Here is a 26,738-nt window from a genome sequence, read left to right as displayed (position 1 = left end):
ATTTTTAACTTAAATCTTCTTCTGGCATTTCATATATTATTTTAGTTTTTATTATAAAATACATACTCTAAAAATGAATGCAATACTACAGAAATGTGAAAAGGAAAGAACTTGCCCCCATTCTACACCTCGAACACCCCAGTCCCACTGAGCAGTGTCAGTTTGTTAACTATTCTTCTAAAATATTATGTGTATATGTAAATATTATAATAATATGTAAACAAACATTCCTGTGGAGGAGGGGCAGTTAACATCTTTTTTTTTATGCAGGAGACAAAAGCATTCTAAAGATCTCTTGATTGCTTACCACATTTTGGTCCTGCTACAACAAAATTGTTTTGTGATAGTCTCAGCTAGCTTTTTGTTAAGAAAGTAAACTGGCATTGGAATGAACTTTAATAATGTAATGGCTTTCTGTAATAGTCATTCTGAAATTTTAATTTATTTGTGCTGTTTTAGGATTTGCTTTTGCCTGAAACAGAGACTCCTATTTTACCACCATATTTGTCTTCATCTCTGCCTCCCCCTGAGGAACTCTATGCTGTTCAAGTTAAGCACGTTGTCTCACCCAGTGAAGTATGTAATTTCGGTAACACTGTTGGTTATGGTCTTAACTCTAGGATGGATTCTTCACATTTCTATCTTCCTGACTTTATTAACAATTGCTGACCTCTAGTTTACCTACCCTATAGTTTCTTCTTCAAATATCTGTTTATACTTAGTAAGGCAACTGTTTCTTAATCACTTTTGGGTTTTCCCAGTAATGTATAGCTCTTTAAATCAAATATTTAGATTTTTAAGTTTGAACTTACTGCCACCGAAGAAATCTCAGACGTCTCATTCCTCTGTCCTCTTCCTACATTGAACTTACGTACTCTTTACCCTGCTCTGTTTTTTCATACTATTTGTCACCTTCTAATGCACCGCTACTTTCTTGCTATGTCTGTCTACATCTCCCTACTAGAATGTAATTCCATGAAGATAGGGATTTTTGTGTTTTGGGCACTGGTATGTCCCTGGAATACCTAGAATCCTACCTGATACATAGTAAGGCACTCAATAAATATTGACTGAGTGAATAAGTACACTAAAGAAAATTCAATTATATATGCTTGACTAACAAGAGAAAAAGAGATGACAAATTAAGTGGCAGTGCAGTCCTTCAGCTGTTTTTATACAGTAAACTATTCCTTCACAAGCGAGGAGAATTTACTCCATAATTTCATCAGAAAACATAGTAGTGTAACCTATTGTTGGTTTTTATAATGATTTTTAACTAGTTATTATTGTTGCAGAACAAATTACCCCAAATTTAGCAGCTTAAAACAACACACATGAAAGTCAGGAATCCAGGGTGTCAAGGTGTTGGAAAAGGGGTGTGCTGCTGCACAATCCAATTCCAGAGCTCGGTGCTAGGCTCCTGCCCTGTGGGCCTCTCCTGGGCCTGCTGACATGCATGTGCCTGCCCCCGGCGGACCAGGCACCACCGAGGCAGAGGCCACATCTTCTGCAGTCTGAGCTCAGTAGTCACTACCATCATGCTATGGCATTTTTCAGCCACAGAGAGCAAGTCTGGTTTAATATGCGGACTTAACTCTATAAGGACCATGGGGCCATTATTGGAGGCTTTGCTGCAGTACTTTTGCCCATATCATGAATACTGAGTTACAGAATTTGAATATTTTTCCCTTCCGTTCCCCCAACTCAGGTATATATTTGCCTTGATTCTGTCGAAAGTTGTAGTTTGTTTAACCAGCACAGTGACACAGAAGACAGTGGAGTTGGCTGGGAATCTGAGTCCGAGAGCCTCGAGGAGGCACTGCAGAGGTTCAATAAGAATGTGGAGACATTCCCTCCTCTGACAGACTTCAGAACAGGTACCAGTCTTTCAGGAAAGTGGGATTCCTAATGAAATCATTGTTTTGTTTCAGTGCTGATGAGATTGAGTTGTTTCTAAGGTTAACGGGTATTTTTATTGCCCTCACTTTATACGCTTGGCCTCATGCCTTGGGGCATTTTGATTTTCCAAAGCTTAGGCCGCCTGTGAACACTTGACTGCATGAAGATGGCTTTTCTGAGCTTGAGGTTTTGCCAGTAGCTCAAAATTGTGAGTTGTTATTTAGACCTAAATGGCACTTAATTTCATTACAAGCCACCTAGAGAATTTTGGTGTGAGGGCAGGGGAATTCACATTGTGTCCAGTCCTGTCAGGATGGACGAAATTCTGCTTTTTCCCTTTCTTATATATATTACCATCCTTTATTAAATACATGGGATTCTCCTACGAGGAAAATGCATTTCGTTATCTGTGGTGACAATTCCTGAAATACTGAGTGGTGTCTGTACGTTTTATCCATGTCATGTATAGAGATGCATTCATCCTTGTAGTTTGTACTTATCAGAGGATACTTTAGCAAAGGAAAGCTAGAGCCTAATGTCTTATCTGCTACTTAGTAAGATTTTAATCATTTGTGACCCATGTTTGGCTGATAAAAAACACTTGCCCTTTTCCCTGCCTGGAAAGTTCTGGAATGTATAGCAGGACCACTGCTCTACTTTCCCCTACTGCAGGTCTTCTTTCCTGGTGCTCTTCCTCTCCCACCCGCCAACCTCCCTCTTCTGCCCTGCCCTTCTCCACCACCTCCTCTGCCCTTGCCTCCTCTCCTAGGAAGGGCACTGTGAGCAGGAACACTTTGTACTGCAGTGTCCCCAGCTTTTGAGGAAGGCAACTTGCACAAGTAGGTGCTCATAAATATTTGTTGAATGAGTGAAAGAATAAACTCATTATCATTTTTTCTTTTTGTAAACTAATTTATAGTCTAGAAGAAACAATTCCTTCCTCGTGTTCTTCTCTCAAGGGAAGTTACACAATCTGTGCATGATACAGTAATTCATGGAGCTATCTATACATATATTGTTTGTGCATTTTTCTATAGTTATTCTTGAATTAAAGTTAAGTATGCATACTTAAAAGTTGATTCATAGGCAAGTGCCTATTAAATACATATGGAATCTATATTAAAGGAGTTGAATAAGGAATCTGGGTAACACATTGAGGATATGTGGTTAGAGTGGGTTGGGAGTATATGGTTCAGAACCTTATAAATTGCAGTCTAAGAACTTGGTACTGCAAACAGTTAAGATGCCATTGAAAAATGTTAAACTAGAGAGCAATGGAATTGTATTGGAGGAGGGGAAAATTTAAAGTGGAATAATAGAAACCATTTTACTATCCTTTGCAGAAGACAGCTGCCCAAAAGAAAAAAATTGGGGGCATATAAGAAGTGGGAGGAGTGGGAGGATGGTCTAAGCCATGGGAGGTAGAACTAGGAACTCTGAGAATGGGATAAATGTCTTTCTTCAAATGTTTTCCTAATTTAGGGATTAGGAAAAACAGGGTATATAAACAGAAAAAAGAGCACAAGCCAACAAATGGCTGTTGAGTGTTTAATTCTGAATAACGGGTATATGGGGATTATATCTTCTTTGTACTTTACTGTATTTCGAAACATATCTCTAAGAAAATAAAAGGCAATGTAATTTTCCCCTTTTTCTGTCTTTTCAGAAATGCCTTGCCTTGCAGAATATGATGATGGCTTATGGTATAGAGCAAAGATTGTTTCCATTAAAGAATTTAATCCTCTAGCTGTCCTGGTGCAATTTGTTGATTATGGATCAACTGAAAAGCTGACAGTAAACAGGTTAAAAAACAAAAAAGTAAACTTAGTTAAATTAGGATTCTTAGTTCTATTTTTTTTTTTAATAATTAAAAAGATTTTACTTCAAAAAGCTATTTTATAGCTACTATTGGGAGTGTTTTTTTTACTCTAAAAGTTATTCTTTATTGTGGGAAAATGTACATAACATAAAATTTACCATGTTAAATTTTTTAGTTTAAAGAAAAAAGATTACCATCATTCATTTTTAAGTATACAATTAATTGACATTAAATACATTCACAGTGTTGTGCCACCACTGCTATTGTCCATTTTCACAACTTTTTCATAATCCCAAACAAAAACTCTGGACCCCTTAACAACATTCTGTTCCCTTTCCCTCGGCTCCCAGTGAGTCCTCTTCTACTCTGTATGAATTTACTTATTTTAAGTTCTTCATACAAACATAATCATACAATATCTGCCTTTTTATGTCTGGCTTATTTTACTTAGAATAATGTTTTCAGAGTTTATCCAGTTGTAGCATGTCAGAATTTCATTACTTTTACAATTAAGTAATATTCCATTGTACGTATACACCACATTTTGTTTATTCATCTGTTGATGGACACTTGGTCTGTGAATAATACTGTGGTGAACACTGACATAAAAAGACCCATTTAAATTCCAGCTTTCAACTGTTTTAGGGTATGTACCTCGAAATGGAACTACAGGATCACATGGTAATTTCATGTTTAACTTTTTGAGAAAATGCCAAAGTTTTCCATATCAGCTATACTATTTAACATTTTTATCAGCAACACACAGGAGTTCCATTTTCTCCACATCCTTGCCAACACTGTTATTTTTCCAAGTTTTGTTGTTATTTGTAATTATTTTTTAATAATGATATAATACACATATAAAATCTATCATCTTAACCATTTTTAAATGTATAGTTAAGTAGTGTTATCTCAATTTACATGGTTAGTGCAACAAATCTCCAGAACGCTCTTCACTTTCAAAACTAACTTTGTACCCATTAAATGATTCCTCATTGTCCCTTCATCCAGCCCATCAGCCACCATTCTGCTTTCCACCTCTATGAATTTGATTATTGTAGGTATATCTCACATCTTTTTATAACTGGCTTATTTCACTTAGCATAATGTCAAGGATCAACCATGTTATAGCATTGTTAGAATTTTCTTCCTTTTTAAGGCTGAATAATATTCCATCATATGTATTTAACACATTTATCCACACACCCATCAGTGGATACTTGACTGTTGTGAATGTTATGAAGATGGACATACAGATATCTCTTTACAACCCCGCTTTTAGTATACTGAGAAGTGGAGTCACTGGATAATATGCTTATTGTTAGTACTTGGAGGAACCACCAAACCTCCCCAGCAGCATTTTACATTCCAACCAAACGTCCAAGGGTTCTAGTTTCTTTCTATATTTCTCACCAACACTTGTTATCTTCTGGGTGGTATTTTGTTTTTTTTAATAGTAGCCATGCTAATGGGTATGAGGTGATATCGTATCATATGGCTTTCTTTGGCATTTCCCTGATGATTAGTGATGTTGAGCATCTTCTCATGAGTTTGTTGGCCACTTACAGCTCTTTGGAGAAATGTCATTTTTAACGTGAACATATTTTCTCTCATTCTGCAAGGTACCTTTTCACTCTATTGATTGTGCCTTTTTGCATAGTTTTAAGTTTTGATATAATTGAATTTTCTTCTGTTGCCTGTGCTCTTGGTCTCATATCAAAGAAATCACTGCCAAATCCAACATCATAAAGTTTTCCCCTAATTGTGACATTTTGAACATTTTTTTAAAATAGCGTTTATTTAATTATTCTTAAAAAAAAAAAACATTTTTAATTTTAGAATTTCTTCTGTGACAGACTGCGTCAAATCCCTCTTCATCTTATGCAGTATCCAGCCCGAGCCATAAAGGTTCTCTTGGCAGGGTTTAAACCACCCTTGAGAGATGTAGGAAAGACAAGAATACCATATTGTCCAAAGTGGAGCATGGAAGCATTGTGGGCCATGATAGACTGCCTACAAGGAAAACAACTTTATGCTTCTTCCATGGTAAGTATCTGTCTTAACTGACCAAGATTCTTTTGAAGCTATTTCAAGGATCTCTAGTAATTTTCTAAAATGCTTTACATGTGAAATGCTTTAAAGTTTATAATGCTGTAAATACTATAGGATTAATTTTAAGGCTTGTTCAAATGATGTCTTAGTTTATACTTAACAAGCTTTTGATTAGCCCTGCAATGATACAAAATATCAGGGATGTAATGACTGAGATAAAAAAATGATCCAGATGAATATTCTATAATTAAAGAACTGGTAAGTCAATGAGGTTCTCAAGGCAAGAATACTGAAGTGGTTTGCCATTCCCTTCTCCAGGGGGCCACATTCTGTCAAACCTCCCCACCATGACCCATCCATCTTGGGTGGCCCCAAACAGCATGGCTTAGTTTCACTGAGTTAGACAAGGCTGTGGTCCATGTGATCAGATTGGCTAGTTGTCTGTGGTTGTGGTTTCAGTCTGTCTGCCCTCTGATGCCCTGTCTCAGTGCCTACCGTCTTACTTGGGTTTCTCAAACCTTGGATGTGGGATATCTCTGCACGGCTGCTCCAGCAAAGCGCAGCCACTGCTCCTTACAGTGGCTGAAGTCAAGTGGGTCTTAGGAAGCATCACTACGAACAAAGCTAGTGGAGGTGATGGAATTCCACTTGAGCTGTTTCAAATCCTGAAAGATAATGGTGTGAAAGGGCTGCACTCAATATGCCAGCAAATTTGGAAAACTCAGCAGTGGCCACAGGACTGGAAAAGGTCAGTTTTCATTCCAATCCCAAAGAAAGGCAGTGCCAAAGATTGCTCAAACTACCACACAATTGCACTCATCTCACACGCTAGTAAAGTAATGCTCAAAATTCCCCAAGCCAGGCTTCAGCAATACGTGAACCATGGACTTCCAGATGTTCAAGCTGGTTTCAGAAAGGGCAGAGGAACCAGAGATCAAATTGCCAACATCCACTGGATCATTGAAAGAGCAAGAGAGTTGCAGAAAAACATCTATTTCTTTTATTGACTATGCCAAAGCCTTTGACTGTGTGGATCACAATAAACTGTGGAAAATTCTGAAAGAGATGGGAATACCGGACCACCTGACCTGCCTCCTGAGAAACCTGTATGCAGGTCAGGAAGCAACAGTTAGAACTGGACATGGAACAAGAGACTGGTTCCAAATAGGAAAAGGAGTACGTCAAGGCTGTATATTGTCACCCTGCTTATTTAACTTATATGCAGAGTACATGATGAGAAACGCTGGGCTGGAAGAAGCACAAGCTGGAATCAAGATTGCCGGGAGAAATATCAATAACTTCAGATATGCAGATGACACCACCCTTATGGCAGAAAGTGAAGAGGAACTAAAGAGCCTCTTGATGAAAGTGAAAAAGGAGAGTGAAAAAGTTGGCTTAAAGCTCAACATTCAGAAAACTAAGATCATGGAATCTGGTTCCATCACTTCATGGCAAATAGATGGGGAAACTGGCTGAGTTTATTTTTCTGGGCTCCAAAATCACTGCAGATGGTGATTGCAGCCATGAAATTAAGACGCTTACTCCTTGGAAGGAAAGTTATGACCAACGTAGACAGCATATTAAGAAGCAGAGACATTACTTTGCCAACAAAGGTCTGTCTAGTCAAGGCTGTGGTTTTTCCAGTAGTCATGTATGGATGTGAGAGTTGGACTATAAAGAAAGCTGAGCGCTTAAGAATTGATGCTTTTGAACTGTGGTGTTGGAGAAGATTCTTGAGAGTCCTTTGGACTGCAAGGAGATCCAACCAGTCCATCCTGAAAGAGGTCAGTCCCAGGTATTCATTGGAAGGACTGATGTTGAAGCTGAAACTCCAATAATTTGGCTACCTGATGTGAAGAGCTGACTCATTTGAAAAGACCCTGATGCTGGGAAAGATTGAGGGCAGGAGGAGAAGGGGACAACAGAGGATGAGATGGTTGGATGGCATCACCGACTCAATGGACATGGGTTTCGGTGGACTTCAGGAATTGGTGATGGACAGGGAGGCCTGGTGTGCTGCGGTTCATGGGGTTGCAAAGAGTCGGACACGACTGAGCGACTGAACTGAAGTCAATGAGGGAAATGTTCTATTAGTAAACCACTAATAGAAGTAGAATGAATTAAGTGTTATCAAAGAAGTACAGATATTTGGGGGTGAGACGAAGGGATAAGCAGGAATGATTTCTATCTGGAGAGACTGGGATATGGTATTTGAGCCCCTGCCCAGTAGAAAACCAAATGCTTGTTGAATAAGTACGACGGGAGAAGTGACATTTAAACTGCATCCTAAAAGTTCAAAAAATTAGAACGGAGTTGTCAAAATCAGAGAAAGTGGTTTTCATGGTACTCATACTAAGTTTGAATTGTTTAATGTAATAGAACTGTATGAAAAGGTTCAAATAAGAAAATCCAGGTTATGCTCAGTATGAATATGCTTTCTACATTAGAGGCTTAGACACAAAAGGGAGACCCACAGATTCTGACCTATACCCATGTTTAATAACACAGCTGTTTTAAAACTGGAAAATTATACACCAAAACTCTGCTGTTTTTAAGTGTCATAAAATCTAGTATTTGTATATTTTATGTATTATAAAATCTAATATTTTATATATTTAAATATTATAAAATCTTCTGGAATGACAGCACAAGTGGTGCAGCAACTATCCCTTTAGATGGAAACATGTTCTTTAGTTCAGCTTCATCCTCACCAGTGTTGTTTCAGCCCAACTTGTCCTGATTTGGGGATTTCTGCTATGTTGGCTGTGGCAAAAATGAGCTCTTACTGAAGCAGTGCTGTTACTAGAAAGTGCTTTTTGAAAACCTCTGTACGTATCACACTCCTCTGTGTGCAGTAGTGTAAAGAGCTTACGCAAGGTTTCTCTCAAGAAGCCAGTGAAAATACTAGCAGACCAAGTATTCTTAACAAATACACGTGTATTCACCTCATGAACAACAATCGAAATGTGGTATGTGCATAAAGGTATGCTTTATGTGTACAGTGCAAATTAAATTTTAACAAGGAAGGTACTATAAGAGCCCATTGGCTCAATCCAGGAAAACTTTGGGGATGAGTTACATTTCAAATAAAGTAGAAGATGGAAAGAATGGAATTTAGCAAGAAACCATCACAAATACCTTTGAAAGTACATAGTACAAATTTATAAACAAACTTAGAGAATGCCTTGTCTCTCTTGCCAGCTATAGGAGGAACAGGCAGCAAAGACATGATGGCATTTTCTTGACAAAGATTTTTTCATTTTAGGCTCAGGTACAAGAACAAATGGTGACTTTATATGAAGATAAACAGTATCCAATTCATATGTCATTAGTAGAAATGGGGCTTGCAGACCGAGATGAATGATGTAAGTACCATGACTTCTTGTTCATCCTTACGGTCAGCTTCAGGCACAGCACTGACACAGCAGAGGTTCACACTGTTCCTCAAAGGAATGACAACCAAGCTCAACAAGAATTTGTCTTCTAGATTTCTCCTTAACAGGCCCGTCTAAACTACTGAGTGCCAGTATCAGAAAGGTTCCATAGTTGTGAAAATGCTGGGACTGAATAGCTGTCCTGATTGTTCAGATAGTTACAGGGTGTAAGGAGGAGAGCAGCACTGAAAATAACTCAAGCTCATAACTCTTACCTCTACATATACTACTGGACAACCAGTGTCCTAATAACAAAGATTATTAGGGTTAATCGGTAAATAGCTCACACTCTATCCATTCACATAAGTGTAACACACAATTTAGTAACTAGATTTGAACATTAAGCAGCGGTTTAAAATAACACATTTCTGTTTTTCAGGTATACAGTACAGAGCATCTGTAGCAGCCCAGAAGAAAGTTTTCTGTTACAATGTAGACCATTTCAGGCTTATTTCCTTCACTTGTTCTGCAATAGTGCTGGGCTTTTTTTTTCCTTACATGTTGAACTGTTAAGAACTGTTTGAAAAAAGTTAATAAATATTTGCTTTCACTTATTTACTTAATTTTAATTTTTAAATATTTTAGCCACGTTAGGAAAAATATTTCCTATATATTCAGTTTAAGAAATAAGACACTGTCAGCACAGGTGTAGGCGCCTGTTCTACCCTTCCCCAATCATTCTCTTACCTACAAAGGAGGTGAATACTGTGAATTTGGCGTTTATTGTGCTTATATACCTTGGAGAAGGGCATGGCAACCCACTCCAGTATTCTTGCCTGGAGAATCCCATGGACAGAGGAGCCTGGTAGGCTACAGTCCATGGGGTCGCAAAGAGTAGGACACGACTGAAGCAACTTAGCACGTGCTTATATAGGTCTTTATGATTTTACTGTATATGTAGGCATCCATAAACAATATACAGTTCTGTATATTTTTAAGTGTGTGCAGTATCACACAGTTGCCTTTCCCCCTACTTTATTTACAGTATTGTATCCTCACTGATATGCATAGCTCTGTTTTATTCACTTGCATTGTTACATCCCTCTGTGCACATAATTTATTCTGTTAGATCTTTAGGTTGTTACCAGTTTTTTCTCAATAAGAGTTATTCTACAGTAGGAGCTTCTCTGTACCTATGAGTGGTTTTCTAGTGAATATACTTACTAATGGAATTTACTAAGTCCTGAGGTAACTGTTTTTCAAACTAACTCTACCATTAGTAGTCTTGAGTTCCTTGCTGACATGCAGTGTGGCCAGACCATTATTTGCCAGTTTATGATACTACTATAGAGATACTTCATTTTTGTAATATGCATTCACTGGTTTAGTTGCTTGTTTATTGCTCATTCATATCTTTGGTAATTTTAACTAGTAAGGCTTCTTAATGTATTTGGGTTATTAATCCTTTGTCAGATATGTGTATCTTTTTCTAGTCTGTGACTTTTCTTTTTGGGGTGTCTTTGGACAAACTTTTGACTCATTAACTTCGAAAATTTGTGCTGTGTCTCATTTAAAAAAGTCTTTCTCAAAGGTGGACCTTGTGATCTAGGGGTTAGAATTTGGCACATTCATTGCTGTGGCCTGAGTTCATTTCCCGGCTTGGGGTACTGAGATCCCAGAAGCTGTACAGCGTGGGCCCTCCAACCAAAAACAAAAATGGCTTTCTATCCTGAGGTTACATAAATATAATTCCTTATTTCTCTGAAAACTTTTTAACACTGCCTGGTTGTTTCTCAGGCCCCACCTTTCTCACGTGTCCTGTTTTGACCAGATATCACCCTCATTACAGCTGCTTTCTCCTCCCATGAGATCTGCACTCGCAGAATGAACTCTTCTTACCTGTTTGACTGATTTGTATAGTCCCTCATTGTTTTAACTTCCCATTCTATGACCTTGGTAATAGATACGATGCTTTAATTTCAGCACTGATTGAGTATAGTAAGAGTGAGTGGAGAAATGATTCCTCCTTCAGTGATGTTTCTGAGCATGACCTTGATAGGGCTGACAGGCAGTAGGAAAATCTATGTGATAAAAAACTATGTGATACTGTATTTCTTGTACTTCCTGGTTTTCATAGCCATCACCAACCATAGAAAGCATCCCCTTACTAAAGTCTATGCTGGTTATGACCACAGAAGACAAGGGAGGTGAGTTAAAAATGAAAGCTGCCCCTGTTCATTTCAAACTTAGAAAGCAAGAAGTTTTATACTCCAAAGTCTTTTCTATTTATTTATATATACACACAGACGCACACACACAGAGTATATAAATTAAACCACAGAATCCACAAGAAATGTACATTTCTTTTTAACGAGAAAATCAAGTTAGTGTCATTTCATGATGAGTCACACAAGTTTCATGACAGTTTTGTGTCCATGAGAACATTACCGTCCTTGTCTTTCATTCTTACTCGACCAGATGTGTACTTGGTCTCCTGATGCCCGTTTGTGTACACAGTTTTCACAGTGCCGTCTGGATACTCCCGTCTCTTGAACTGGGCCGTATGCAGTTCTCTTTGGCCATTGTTAAACTCTATGATTTTGTTGCCATCTCTGTAAATTTTAAATAGAATTTAATTCCTTTATAAAAACATGAAGATTATAGCAGGAGAAATCTGGCAGTTACTCCTTCTCCAAGAGCATCCCTGGTCCTTATTTTAAGGATAATGTCCCATTATAAAACAAAGCTAGGGCGCTAAAGTTGAGAAGTTGTCAACTTCTCAACACAGAATGTTTTTTTCTATTTTGGTTATTTCTCAAATTTTGTATGAACACATATGTGGCTCCCTGCCACATACAAAGGTTAGAGAGCCACTGCTTTAGTAAGTGTGGCCCTGTGGTGTCTGCATCACCCAAGAGCTCACTCGAAATGCAAATAATTTGAGTGGGGCCCAGCAACAAGCCCTTGAACAGTCCCTCCAGATTCAGATGAACCCTGAAGTTTGAGAACCACTGCTGTAAGTGAAAAACTGCACAATTATCCTGAATGAATTGCACATTCGAAAGCTGCTAAGAGAATAAAGGTTTTTATCACAAGAAAAACATGTAATTATGTGATGATGGATGTTAACTAGACTTTTGTGATCATTCTGCAATATATACAAATATCTAGTAAATTTTTGTGGTACATCTGAAACTAATGTCATATTTCAGTTACACCTCAATTTAAAAATGATAATCCTGAATGAACTAATAACATGGGATGTGTCTGAGTATAGACGAGAAAAGACTGGTCATGACATTAAATAGATGGCTCTAGGGAACTCTTCATAAGAGTCAAAATTGAGAAACTTCTGAGTTTTAATACCTGAAGATCGGTTAGATGGCTCTAGGGAACTTTTTGTAAGAGTCAAAATGGAGAAGTTTCTGAAATCTATTCTGTACACATAAGATCTTCCTCAAATTTTCTTTAGTTGAGCACCAGATAAAGACCACCAGATTTCAGACCACAATAAGGGAAAAAGAGCCATGACCATAAGGAGTTCCTACATTATTGCCAAGTTTACATCACATGAAATTCAAGTTAATGGGTACTTAACTGCTTACACTCCAGGAAAGGAGGGTGAAACTAAAAACAGGACTGGATCTGACAAACCTCTATTATGGTTTTAATTATACTGGTACCTATAAGATGCTCTTCACTGTGGATTAGAGAAGTCATCTCTGACTTCAAGAAATTTAACATTCAGAAGGATAAAGAAAGAAACTGTTAATTTGGAATTGGCTTAGAGAAGCCAGAAGAGTAGGCTTAGGCTGGGACAGGGAGACCCAGAATATCAAAATATAGAGTCCAGTTATTCTTAAAAATTGACAGGGAAGCTTCCCTTCTGTGTCTCACTCACTGTTTCCAAATTTCACCAAACTTATTTCTAAATAAGTATCTGCCATCTTCCTTTCGTGAAGTGCTCTTTACATATCCTTTAGATCTCTAAAGACTAAGCAAACGTTAGACTCCACTTGTCTCAAACTTGTCTTAAATTCTAAAGTGCTGCAAATACATCTTACCTGCTCTCAGATTCTGAACTCACTAAAATGTTGAATGACTTATTAAAGTTTAAGATTTTTAAACTTCATTACTGATTGAAAGTTGAAAACTAGAAACCAACTTAATAGGTAACATACCGTTGTACCCTGACAACTGTACCATCTGGGAAAATGCTCTCTTCTTGTCCATCAGCAAACAAGTTTTTGATAGTCTGGTCAGGAAATGTGATTTCTTTTCTTCCATCTGGGAAATGTTTTTCTGTAAGAAAGAGGGTTATTATAAATATTTTATTTTTAACGGAAGGAAGAATTTAATAGAACTGAGAGGGTAGAACAGGTTCTCACCTATCTGGCCATTAGAGAAATGTAGAACTTCCAGCCCCTCTGGGAACGTGGTGTGGGCAGTCTGTGTGGCTGCATAGTAGTAGATCTGTAAAGACATGCAGTCAGCGCTGCTGCTCCTTCAGGGCTGTTTATGCTATAGAGAAAACACACCTGTGGAAACCTACCACTCTCCCGTCTGGCATGACCTGCTTGATATCACCGTTGAAGAAAGTGACAGTGACGGTCTCCCCATCTGCACTCACTTCCTTTCGCGTTCCATTTGGAAACAATACAACATGGCACCCGTTCTTATAAACCTTCTCTATCTACAAAAAAGAAAACCAAACTAGCAAAAATTTCCTGAGACCACATGACAAAAATGTCCCTAATTCTTATAAATTGCCTACCTTGACATTTTTCATAATAAAAATTAAAACATTTCTCAGAGAGAAAAGTTCCAATTCAAAAACAATCAACTTAACCTATTAGCACGTCATGTCTATTCTTAAGTCACCTATTCCCCCCAAACTTTTCAGTTGTTTTTTTTAGGCAACCTTCAGATTATCACTTCAGCTGTAAACACTTCAACAAATCTCTCTACAGGAACACTGTGAATTGTGAGGAATGAGTGAAGGACAAAGACCAGCAATCAGAAGGAAACTATTACCATCCCTAACAAACTGTAATTCCCTCATTATATCATAACCTTCACACTGTTTTTCATAAATTCACCAAAGAAAAATAGGCTTTGTATGGTTTACTTGAATATGGATGAAAACAAAGTCCACACACACTTGGGTTGATGTGTCTCTCCAATCTCAGTTTTTTGTTTTTTTTTTTTTCTTTTTTATTTATTTATTTATTTTTTTTTATTGGTTGGAGGCTAATTACTTCACAACATTTCAGTGGGTTTTGTCATACATTGATATGAATCAGCCATAGATTTACACGTATTCCCCATCCCGATCCCCGCTCCCACCTCCCTCTCCACCAGATTCCTCTGGGTCTTCCCAGTGCACCAGGCCCGAGCACTTGTCTCATGCATCCCACCTGGGCTGGTGATCTGTTTCAATCTCAGTTTTTAATGGTCCCTTCCTTTCCCCATTTTAATGCCAACTATTGAAGGAACTGAGTCACTGAACATATAATATTGACCACATTCTGGATCTGGCCAATTGCTTTTCTATTTCTGTGTCAGTTAACATGTTCTCATACCCTGTTTTTCCTTAAAAAACCCAGTAGTTACTCTAAAGGCTTGATTACATTCCAGATGAATTATTCTGATGAATGCCTTTTAGGTACAGCAGTGGGCTCTGTATGACAGCGTGTCCAGAAATTCAGTAAGTACACAGCTGCCTCACGACCTCAGCCCTGACTGGATGGCATCATGAGACCCGTCAACCTTTCATCTGAGGTTTCAGCAGCCACTGATGACTGCTGCCCAAGACCTTTCCTTTCATTAGACCTTGTACACTGGTGATATCCTAATATTCTCATTCCTCTTCAAAAAAAGAAAACACTTCCTCATCAACAATTTGTTACCCGAAAGTAGAGTGTTGCTTTTGAAGTGTGGTATTGGAGAAGACTCTTGAGAGTCCCTTGGATTACAAGGAGATCCAACCAGTCCATCCTAAAGGAGATCAGTCCTGTGTGTTCATTGGAAGGACTGACGCTGAAGCTGAAACTCCAATACTTTGGCCACCTCATGCCAAGAGCTGACTCATCTGAAAAGACCCCGATGCTGGGAAAGATTGAAGGCAGGAGGAGAAGGGGACGATGGAGGATGAGACGGTTGGATGGCATCACCGACTCAATGGACATGGGTTTGGGTGGACTCCGGGAGTTGGTGATGGACAGGGAGGCCTGGTGTGCTGCGGTTCATGGGGTCACAAAGAGTCGGACACGACTGAGCGACTGAACTGAACTGAAAGTAGAGTGTAGAGGAAAACTACTTTAGGATAGAGGTAACAACTTCCTTCTGATTGCTGGTCTTTGTCCTTCACTTATTCCTCACAATTCACAGTGAACTTCAATCTTCTCATTTCTATTAAAGTGGATCAAAGAACCTAGAGAGTACATGTTCTAGAAACCTAAGGAAAAATCCCCTCACCGCCGCCTCAGTAACAAACCCTTGCTTATGTCCCTTCCCTTGTCCTTCATTCTTTAACTGGAGCACCCAGCCAGGCTGTTCCCACTCAGAACCTTTCCCAAGCACAGGAATAATACTGTTGGGATGGAGCAGAGAAGCAGCTAATCCAGGAAATATTTAAGGAGGGGTAGGGCATAGAACTGTGGCTTTTACAAGTACAAGGGATTACCAAGGCATTCAGCCATGTACGGGGCAAGAACAAGAAGTTTCAACGATGGGACTGTACTCCTCCTCTTGTTGCATCTCTCAGTTAGAAATAGCAACTAAATGCATTTTCATTTATCAAGTGTTTTCAGAGGAGTCCAAAGGTTCAGGCTGAGGACATGTGCCAAAGCATTGAAGACCTTAAGCCCCATCAAGTCTCAAAAGTCAATGATTTCAGAATCTGTTTCAACTATATTTTAACCCATGTCTATTTTTTATAGAATTCATTAAAAAAAAAAAGGTAACCTTTCCATCAGGATGGCTGATTTCTCCCTGAATTTCCTCTTTTTCATCCTCCTCTTTATAATCAGGATCTGAAAAGTTCACTGGTTCAGGCAGCTCCCTGGGTGAGGCCGTCTATAAGGACAGGAGGCTCTTAGTCTGTGCTATATGACATGTAATAAAAATCTCAAGCAGCTAAAACTTAACACTTATGTCCAAAAGCCAGATGTCACTATTATAGGATTCTACGACTAGTGTTGCTGTTGTATAGAAAACCTTTATGATGTTAAGTAAAAAGCTTCCTTTATAAATGGTTTTGAAACTTAAACCAGTTCACTAATCAACTGTAAGCCTAAGAAATATGTCTGAATATATAAAAACAAAGATTTACCTGTCCCTTCTCTGAGCTGCCTAAATCACGAGGCTCAGACTTGGATCTTTGAGATGGATTGCCTGTTAGAATATTATTGCCAGTTAGTTTGATTATTTAATTGGAAGATTTAAGTTGACTCAATACTATAGTCAAACATTTCCTTAGTTCACTCTTCTTTACCCATTATTTAAGAAAGTTTTAGTATTTTTCTTTACTCATTCCTAGTTCTTCATTATATAAATTAAAATGCTTATTCAAATAAGTCCTGATGACCAAGAAAGACAAAGACAGTATCTGTTTTCTGAAAGTTTACAACCTCTTTCTGGAGAAAGAAGTGCTCAACCAACCTAATAGATGAACCTGAAGGTGTTCTGGAGATAGTCACCAGGGCCTTTAGTTAAGAGGGCAGAAATGGAGAACAAAGAATGGAAGCATCCAGAAAGACACAGAGAATCTGGCTTGAAAAAGAAACTGGATAGACCTAATGGCTGTGGTCTAAACTTTTTAGATCATGACCTATACACCCAATTGTATCGTGCATTAGGAAAACACACATTATAAAATAAGCACGTATGTGTGCACACACGCACACATAGACACACCACCACAGCAACAACAAACCAAAGTTAGGTTTAAAAGGCACTAAAGTTCTATTATTGTCTTCCTATATGCCAATGGATAGTAGTCCTAAATTTGAAGGGTTTCAAGCTCAAGTGCCAGGATCTGACTTAAGTGTAAAAAACCAGAATGGATCCTGAGTGCTCCACAAATGGAGCAGAGCAGAGGCTGAGGGTCCACTAAGCAGGCATGGGCGTGTGTGGAGACGGCAGTGTGTGCTGTGTCAAATAACAGACCCAAGGATCCCAAGTTGCCAGGTACTAGCAATGTCATACGGTTCAACCTACTTAATCGATTCAGAAAACATCAACATCAGAGGATTAGTTTAAGGACGGATGGGAATGTGGGGGGGCGGCGAGTAAAGATAAAAGGTATCAAGGAGCGCACACAGGTTTTGGCTAAATGACCAACTTCCTCCATGTCACAGGCACAAAAACCACACTGCAGTCTGAGCTCTGTGTTAACATCACCTCTGAATCCTGTAACCACCCTCCACAGAAGAGACTAATATTCTCATTTTATAGGCAAAAGGACTACCCATAAAGAAGTGAAATTCAACTACATTAAAGAAATTGGGGAACTTTTAAGGTGACATCAGCATCATGGCAGTTAAGCCATTCCTCTTTCCCCTTAACAACTAACTTGACATTTGTAACTGAACAAAAGTGCCCCAGTGCCTTATACCCAGGGATCTGGGGGGATTCTTGCCCACCTGTGCATCTGAAGATAGACCAGACCTCAGTAGAAGCTGTGGACCCAAGGGACTCAGCAAACCCGCCCCATTCCCACTCACCACGAGGGGAAAAACCTGGAGAGAGTGGACCTGAAGACATCCAGGGTAGACAAGCAGGCTAAGCGCAGGACAGAGATGAGTTTGTACGCAGAGCAGAGGGAAACCCGACAGAGCTGCCCCCAGCCCAGGGGACAGTGCACAGACGTGAGCTGTGTGGTGGTGGCAGATGATCTCTCCCGAGGAGGACATGGTAAGTTTGAGTGGGGAGTGGCTGTCCAGCTGCCTGCCATGTGGCTCAGAAGCCACTTTCTCTCCAGGAGCACCTGAACTTCTGAGGAGGGACTGGACCTCCACAACACGGGAGTCAGGAAAAGAGGAGGGGAGCAGGTAAGAACATCATGGGCATGGAGGGATGCATCACTGCAGGACCTCTACTGGAGGTCCACCCATCCTACTCAAGGATCTCCCCCTGGGCCCACGGGCACCTCAAAACCCTGAACCCACACCCCCACTGCTGCCAGCTCCTTGTGTGTCTGCGTGGAGTGCTCAGAAAATAGGCCACAGTCAGTCTGTGGACAGGGAAGGAAGCACAAACTTGACTGATGGTCCTGCCTCCTGGAAAACAAAAGAAAGGTTTCTAGCAGCCAGCCTGGTGAATGAAGGAACCAATGAAGTCATAAAAGCTTTGTTAAGGAAGTATCTGCTACTTCAAATTCTGGAGGTGAAGAATTTGATGACAGATGAAGAATGCCAACAGAGAGCATCTATTGCAGAGCAGACCAGATGGAAAAAACAAGTGACTTGGAAAACACAAATTCAAGAATAATACAGATAGAAAAGCAGATGAAACTAAGAAAACCAACGAGAGCTATTGGATTCCCACTAGAAGGGCAAATACTTGAATTAACTATTGTTTCAGAAGAGGAGTGGTAGAAAGGGGCACAGAGTTTAAAGATATCAGAGCTTTTATTATTTAAAGAAATAATAGGTGAGAACTTCCTAAATCAATGATAATAAACCTTCAAGGCAGCCAGGGGAAAAAAAGAAGTAACCTATGAAAGCACAGTCTTAGGCTCTAAGTGGATTTCTCAGCAGAAACCCACAGGCCAAGAGAGGAAAACAACATATCCAAAGTATCAAACAAAAACTGCCCACCCAGACTACTTTATCCGGCAAAGTTATCCTTCAGATATGAAGGGGAAATAAAGGCTTTCCCAGACAAAAACTGAGGTAGTTAAGCATCACCTGACCTACAAGACACTGCACAAAATGCTGAAAGATCTTCAAGTAGAAACAAAAAGATGCTAACCAGCAACAAGACAACATGAAAGTACACAACACATTGGTAAATGTGAACATGTACAGTCAGATAAAAAGAAAAAACCTAATTCACCTAATTACAGTATAACGTTTAAAGGAAAAGAATATTTTTTAAAACTCCAGCTATGGAATTCCCTGAAAGTCCAGTGGTGAGACTCTGCACTTCCACTGTAGGAGGTAAAGGTTTGGTCCCTGATGGAGGAACTAAGGCCCCGCAGGCTATGCAGTGCTGCAAAAAAACCAAAAACTCAAGCTACTGTAATGTTACTGAAATCAGAGCATAAAAAAGGCAAATTGTGACATCAAAACATAAAAGGGTGGTGGAGCCTTTATAATGATAAGTTGCTAATAGCATAGAGCAGATTGTTTTATCTGTGAGATGTTTTATGTAGGTCACATGGTGAGCACAAGCAAAAATCTAGAGTTAACCCACAAATACAACAGAACAAGCGATGGAGCACAACACCATGAGAAAAAAAGTTTACAGAAGTAGGCAGAAATGGGCAGGGGGAGAGAACAATGGAAATAGAAAACCAAAAGAAAGCAATCAATAGGATGGCAGTTATAAGTCCTTACATATCAATGATCAACTAATGTAAATGCCCATAGAACAGAATAGAAAAAAAAAAACCCCACATATACAATCAACTAATAGTCAACAAGGGAGTCAAGAACACCCAATGGGGGGAAATGCACAGTCCATTTGTAAAGCAGTGCAAAAACTGAACACATGCAGAAAAATGGAATTGGATCTGTCTCACACCACTCACAAAATGAACTCAAAATGAATCAGTCTTAAACATAAGACCTGGTACTGTAAAAGTTCTAGAGCAAAACATAAGAAAGAAGCTCCTTAACAACAGTCTTGGCAATAATTTCTTGGATATAACATCAGAAGCACAAACACCAAAAGCAAACTTAAAAGTTTCTGCCCAGCAAAGAAACAATCAACAAATAACCTACAGAATGAGAGAAATTTTTTATAAACCATCTATCAAATTAAAAGTTAATATACAAAATATATAAAGAACTCATGCGTGCATTTTAGTCGTGTCCAACTCTGCGACCCTATGGACTGTAGCCCACCAGGCTCCTCTGTCCAAGGGATTCTCCAGGTAAGAACACTGGAGTGGGGTCCCATGCCCTTCTCCTGCGCATCTTCCCAACCATGGGATCAAACCCATGTCTCTTTATGTCTCCTGCACTGGCAGGTGGGTTCTTTACCACTAGCACCACCTAGGCGGCCCTAAAGAACGCATACAACTCAATAATTAAAAAACAAAGCACAAAAAAATACGACTTAAAAATGGGCTGAGGGCTTTCTGTGCTGGCAGCACTCTCGCAAACACGGTGAACGTTCCTAACGGCCACTGAACGAAGTGTGGCAAGCACCAACCCCCAAAAGTGACCCAGAACAAGAAAAGCAAGGGTTCTCTGCATCCCCAAGGAAAGCAGCGTCATGACAGGAAGCAGAGGGGCCATGGTGGGCAGACTACGCCGATTTTCCAGAAAAAGGCTAAAACTACAAAGACTGTACTGAGGCTTGAATGCATTGAGGCGTTGAGCCCAACTGCAGATCTAAGAGAATGCTCGTTATTAAGAGATGCAAGTATTTTGGGCTGGGAGGAGATAAGAGAAAAGGCCAAGTGATCCAGTTTTAAGCTTCATGTTTTGTTTTATGAAGAAGACAATAAAGATTTGAGATTGTTTATGTGCTCGCTTCGGCAACGTATACTAAAAATTTGAGATTGTTTTTAAAAAATAAATAAAAATGGGCAGAGGAAATAACTAGACAATTTCTTTAAACATGGCATCCAAATGTCCAAGAAGTACATGAAAAGATGCTCAACATCACTACTCAAGAGAGAAATGCATATCAATGGCTATCAAAAAAAAAAAAAAGCCCAGACAAGTGATAACAAGTGTTATCCTGTTAGGTAACAAGGATGTAGAGAACACGAAACCCTTGTACAATGGTGGTGGGAATACAAATTGGTACAGCCACTAGGGAACAGTATGCACATTCCTCAAAAAATTAAGAACAGAATTACCATATAATTCAGCAATTCCACTTCTGAGTATATATATCCAAAGGAAATGGAAACAGGATATTGAAGAGATTACATGCATTCCCATGCTGACTGCAGTATTATTCACAATAGTCAAGATACAGAAATAACCTAAAGTGCCCTTCCATGAATGAATGAAGAAAATGTGGTACATATATACTAGGGAATATTGCTATATGGTATAACTTATATGTGGAATTTCAAAAAGCCACACATTAAAACAGAGAATAAAACGGTGATTACTAAGGGCTAGGAGGTGGAAGTTAGGGTATGCCAACTTGCAGTGAGCTGTAAATAAGTCCTAGAGATACAAAGCACAGTGTAGTGAATACAGACAACAATACTATGCTATAATCATCAAACTTGCTAAGAAGACTAGATCTTAATTATTCCAACCACTAAAAAAGAAATCATAACTATGTGATTTAATAGAGGTGCTAGGTATGGCCACACTTACAGTCACATTACAATATCTAAATGCATCAAATCAACATGATGTACACCTCAGATTTACACAATGTTACATGTTAGATATATTTCAATTTACAAAGATACTTTTTATATCTTTAACATATAAAGAGTAAAAAGACAAGCTATACACTGGGAGAAGATAGCTGCAATATATGAAACTGTTACAGGATTATGAAGATGTGGGGACCCTCCCACAAATAATAAAGAAAAAGACAACTCCACAAAATAAAGATCTCATCAATTTCTTCTCACAAGATGAATTCTGAACAGCTACTAAACACAAGCAAATGTGTTCAACATATTTAGTAATGGTGATGCAAATTAAAACTATGAGATACAGATACACCCCTAACAGACTGGCATGAATTTAATTCTGAAAATCAAGTAATAACAAGATGTGGAGCAAAGCAAGCACTTACATTGCTGGTGAGACAGTAAAATCACTTTGGAAAATATTTTGGCACTATCTGTTAAAGATATTCCTACAAATTACTCAGTAACTAGCCCTAGGTATATGTCTTAGAGAAATGAATGTGTACCAGAAATGTGTAGGAAAGTTCACAGCATCATTGTTTAACATCCCAAAACTTAAGAAAAACTTAACCATCAACAGAAAAATAGCAAACTGTAATATATTCATAAATGGAATACTAATACTACCTTGCAGTGAAAATTATTGAACTAGATCAACAAGACTGAATCTCAAAAACACGTAGTGAAAGAAGACAATGGAATACATACAGCATGACTGACTCCTCAGAAAGTTCAAAAAAAGTAAAACATTTTTTTTAGGACTATACCTATGAAAGTAGAAACTATTTTCAAGGAAAAGCAATGTAATATGATCACGGAGTGGGCAGTTCTGAGGTGTTGCTAATTCTTATTGTAGGAAGTGGTTACTCACATTTCCTTTATCATTTTCAAATCACATATGTTATACCCACTTCTATAAATTTAATTTACAGAAATACTTTCTAAAACTTCCAAGCAGATTAAAGAACCAGCTGTGAAAACAAAAGTTCATGGATGAAAATAGTGTATTTGTGACTTGATGTTTGAGAAGGATTTCTTAGTCACAAAAAGCAAAAACCATTTTTTTAAAAAAATTGATTAAATTCAATATTAAAAGGAAAAACACATGTATAAAGAAACACAAACCAAAAAGCTAAATATAGATAAGTAGAAGATACTGGCAGTGCTTATAATTAACTTTAATAAGCAAAACCTTACAAGCACACACACAGTTTTAAACAGGCAAAAGAGATGAACAGGCAATTCACAAGAGGAAACTCAAATGTCCACTAAAAATCAAAAGATGCTCACATTACCTCATCAGTAATCAGGGAAATGCATATTAAAATGACAGTGACTCATCATTTCACACCCAATTTACTGGCCAAATTAAAGTGTAAGAACATCATGTGTTAGCAAACACAAAGAGCATGTTCTGTTCACAATTAAAAAAAAACTGTAAAGGGAAGTGAAAGTCGCTCATTTGTGTCCAACTCTCTGTGACCCCAAGGACTGTATAGTCCATGGATTTCTCCAGGCCAGAATACTGGAGTGGGTAGCCATTCCCTTCTCCAGGGGATCTTCCCAACCCAGGAATCGAACCCAAACATCTCCTCAACTGAGACAAACCTGATGTGACCCAATATCCTACCCCTGACATTTGTCTGAGAGAAACTCACATGACCAAGACTTGTCCTATTCATTCTGTGACAGACATGGAAAACTTGAATGCCCGTCAACAAGACAGCTTAACTGTGGCAAATATACATGGAATATGTACAGCTGGAGTTTATATATATTACTGAGGGTAGGTCTTAAAATACTGAGAGAGAAAGCAAATGGCAGAGGGATGGAGTATGATACAATACTACGTTGATTTATGGACACAATGTACTAGAAGAATGAAAAATAAAAAAGGGAATGTGGTCTGGGTGCAAATTAACTGGAAGGAGGATACACAGGGGCTTCAATTATATTTACAATATCTTATTTCTATTAAGTTGGTGTAAATTCTCCACTCTTTAAATTTCTAAAATATTTTATAAAAAGATCATGCAACTATCTTACCTTGTGTTGGCAAATAATTTTTTTTGTACTTTTCTACCTGGGTTCCTGAAGAAATGTGACTCTTTTGAAATCGAACTGATGAATTCTATAGTATGAGAAAATGTTGAATATAAAATTAGTTTAGTCTATACATTACTACAAGGAAAGAAAGTAACAGAACTCAGCTTGCAAAAGGAATATTTTAAGTGTGTTCAATTTGTGCTGTTTACATGTACATTGAGTGAACAGGCCGGAGTGAACCAGCTGCTACTAGGAATGGACTACACACATACTCACACACCACCTCTGGAAATACATTCTCTCCTCAAGTGACGCACAGCAGTGTGAAACAACAGTTTCTGTGACGTTACCAGAGCGGTCAGAGGAGAGGGCTGGAACTCATGGTCAGATCCAGAAGACTGCACACACTGTCCTCCCACCCCCCGGGGTTAGAGGTCAAGGGAGATGTCTTCCTTGCTCCCATCTCCTCCTCCAGCCAGATATCCTTCTCTCCTGCCCCGTCGATCTCGTTCACGTGCCCCGCTTGTCAGGAGATGATGCCATAGCTGCCACCTCTAGACTACTCTCTCCCACCTCAGCTAAGTACTCCAGTGGACAAAGGAGAACTAGTCATTACCAATATCTGCAATTATTAAGAGCTGCAAAAGTATCAATTTCAGAGCAACCTACAAAATAATAATCATTCAAAAAGCCAGTGCCATTTAATAAAGTGCCAAAGTATTTAGGCCACAATTTCTGCCATTACCTTCAAATGGTTCAACAAAACACTTTACATGGAAATGTGGCAAAATGTGAACAATGACTGGATCTAGGTGAGTGTTCAGGTATTCATCATACTATTCTTTCAAATTTGTTTGGCTGTTTTCAAAATAACATGGTTGGGAGGGGGGAATCTCACCCTCTGACTCCACGTCCTGTCCTCCCAGCTCAACCCACTGACACCCTCCCTCCTCCAAGGCTTACAGCCTGCAGGGTCCCACGATCCACTGATCATGTTTCCTGCATCCCCCCAAAACCTCTGCCCTTCTTGAGCAGCCTGAAATTATGGCTCATTCCAGACACTCTTGCTATATATACTGTCAACTTCCACACCCTTCTCACTCTGGTATTCACCGGGTTGACAAACCTCTACTGTCTACCATTTACACTCAAAAAGCTGAATAAGAAAAAATAACAAACAATTTCTACTTGAAACATACCATCTCTAACCTCTGTGGAGTCAGACCACATTTCCCCTCACTTTCCGCTCTTGCGGACCCCGATTTCTCCTCCCTCCCTCCCCTCAAAGCTCCCAGACCCTCCTCCATCCTCCCTCTCAGCAGAGAGCCAGGCTTCCCACTTCTCTGAGAAAAGGTAAAGGGTTGGGGGAACTTCCCACCAAGGGCTCCCCCATGTCCAGCTCTGGGTCCACACCTGAGCCGCCCCATCACCAGGCACAGACGTCCAAGCCAGTGCCTCCACCCCTCAAACCCCAGCTCCTCTCCGTGTGCACACCGCTTCAACAACCCTCGCGTTGTCTCCTGCATCAAGGTTTCCCTCTCCGCATACTCAGTCCTACCAATACATAAACACTTGTTAATTTTCCCATCTTAAAACAAAACAAAAATAAAAAACTTCCCCTACAGCTACTACCCCATTTCCTTGTATTTACTACAAGACTTCTGCACAAAGCTTTACACTCTTGTCTGAAGCGTCTCACTCTCTCACCCAGTCAGGCTTTCCTCTGGCAAATCCGAGGATCCACTGTCAGCCCTCACCTTACTCAGCAGCAGCCTCTGAGACACGGGTCTCTCTGCCTGCTGTACTTGGCCCTCAGGACATCACACTAACCTCCCCATTTCAGCTCTGGTTCTTTCTCCTCGCCATCCATACCTTCAGCCCTAGTGGTCTCTCCCACACATTCTGAGGGCCCCAAACTTCTAGTCCAGACCTGACCTTCTCTGGATACACATCCAACTCTGCCCTATGTCCACTTGATGTCCAGCAGGCAATTCAAACTCACCTGACCTAACCTGAGCTCCTAACATCCACACCCCCGGAAACATGTACTCTCTTTTGAGGGGACTCATGATAAATGGCCAAAAAAAGACGACACTCGATTTGGAAGCCCGCTTTCCTGCTGTCACACCCCACACCCAGTTTATCACTAAATCCCACCCACATCTCCACCCTCCCCAACTGCTCCGCAGCCTCAGCCACTAGTCTCTGTCTAAGGCCGCAGTCCCCCAATGCTCAGGTGGTGCCGGCAGCCCGCCTCAGTCCACTCTCATGTCTGCAGCAGGGGGGCCGCCCCTCCCATGCATCCTTCTGAAAGTTCGAGATCTCAGAAGAAAAGGCAGTGTTCTGGGAAGTGATTAAGGCCTAAGGAAAGCTGCACCGGCCACTCGTAGCCCATCTCCAATTTCAAACTCTGCTCTGCTCCCCAGGATGGACTCTGCTCCAGCCACACCAACCATAGGGCTCCTCTGGCCTCGGACTCCCAAACCGTCTTATCCTGGCTCACTGCACCCTCTCCTGGCCGTTGTTCAAACCTCGCTTTCTCAGGAGGGCTTTCCCCAGATGCTGGACAGAAAACTCCAACACGCTCCCCCAACAGGGATCCCACCTCCTTGCTTTTTCTCCTCAGTCCTCATCACAACCTCACACACCATGTCCAACACTCATCTTTCTTCCACCACTGGAATACAAGTTTCAAGAGGACAAGAAGTCTGTTTTGTTCACTGCTTGATCCCCAGTGCCTCAGTGTCTGCACATCATAGCCATGAATATAGATGAGTTAAAAAACAAACAGTTGATTCAAAAGGATCATATGCACCAAAAAAAGAGGATCTCTGCAGAAAATTTACTTACCCTGTTTTAACTGAAATTACCTGCCTACTGTGTTATAATTCCTCTATAAGAATTATCAAAATGAGGGACGTCCCTGATGGCCCAGTGGTTAAGAATCCATGTGCCAATGCAAGGGAAAACAGGTTCGACCTCTGGTCTG

The 26,738-nt window shown here is 39.7% G+C and overlaps 2 protein-coding genes across 6 annotated transcripts in view; one reads left to right on the top strand and one right to left on the bottom strand.

The window, feature by feature from the left end:
* The window catches only part of RNF17 (ring finger protein 17), a 116,956-nt gene extending 107,788 nt beyond the window's left edge, over positions 1 to 9,168 (top strand). Inside the window, exons 32-36 of the mRNA XM_061133328.1 lie at positions 460 to 576; positions 1,709 to 1,877; positions 3,566 to 3,701; positions 5,575 to 5,764; positions 9,036 to 9,168. Coding sequence (XP_060989311.1) covers positions 460 to 576; positions 1,709 to 1,877; positions 3,566 to 3,701; positions 5,575 to 5,764; positions 9,036 to 9,134 — 711 coding nt within the window. The 3' untranslated portion in view covers positions 9,135 to 9,168. The remainder of the gene's footprint in view (positions 1 to 459; positions 577 to 1,708; positions 1,878 to 3,565; positions 3,702 to 5,574; positions 5,765 to 9,035) is intronic.
* Positions 8,690 to 26,738, bottom strand: part of CENPJ (centromere protein J) — a 40,642-nt gene continuing 22,593 nt past the window's right edge. For 4 of the 5 annotated variants that reach the window (XM_061133876.1, XM_061133878.1, XM_061133877.1 and 1 more), the window contains exons 11-17: positions 23,750 to 23,834; positions 16,478 to 16,539; positions 16,111 to 16,221; positions 13,697 to 13,837; positions 13,533 to 13,617; positions 13,326 to 13,446; positions 8,690 to 11,756 (exon numbers count right to left, since the gene is read on the bottom strand). In XM_061133876.1, coding sequence (XP_060989859.1) covers positions 11,561 to 11,756; positions 13,326 to 13,446; positions 13,533 to 13,617; positions 13,697 to 13,837; positions 16,111 to 16,221; positions 16,478 to 16,539; positions 23,750 to 23,834 — 801 coding nt within the window. In that variant the 3' untranslated portion in view covers positions 8,690 to 11,560. The remainder of the gene's footprint in view (positions 11,757 to 13,325; positions 13,447 to 13,532; positions 13,618 to 13,696; positions 13,838 to 16,110; positions 16,222 to 16,477; positions 16,540 to 23,749; positions 23,835 to 26,738) is intronic. The other variant, XM_061133880.1, reaches the window with a different exon arrangement.

Source organism: Dama dama, chromosome 30 (genome assembly GCF_033118175.1).
Source record: "Dama dama isolate Ldn47 chromosome 30, ASM3311817v1, whole genome shotgun sequence".
Taxonomy (NCBI): domain Eukaryota; kingdom Metazoa; phylum Chordata; class Mammalia; order Artiodactyla; family Cervidae; genus Dama; species Dama dama.
The sequence above is the reverse complement of the archived record's forward strand: the minus strand, read 5'-3'. Positions and strand labels throughout refer to the sequence as shown.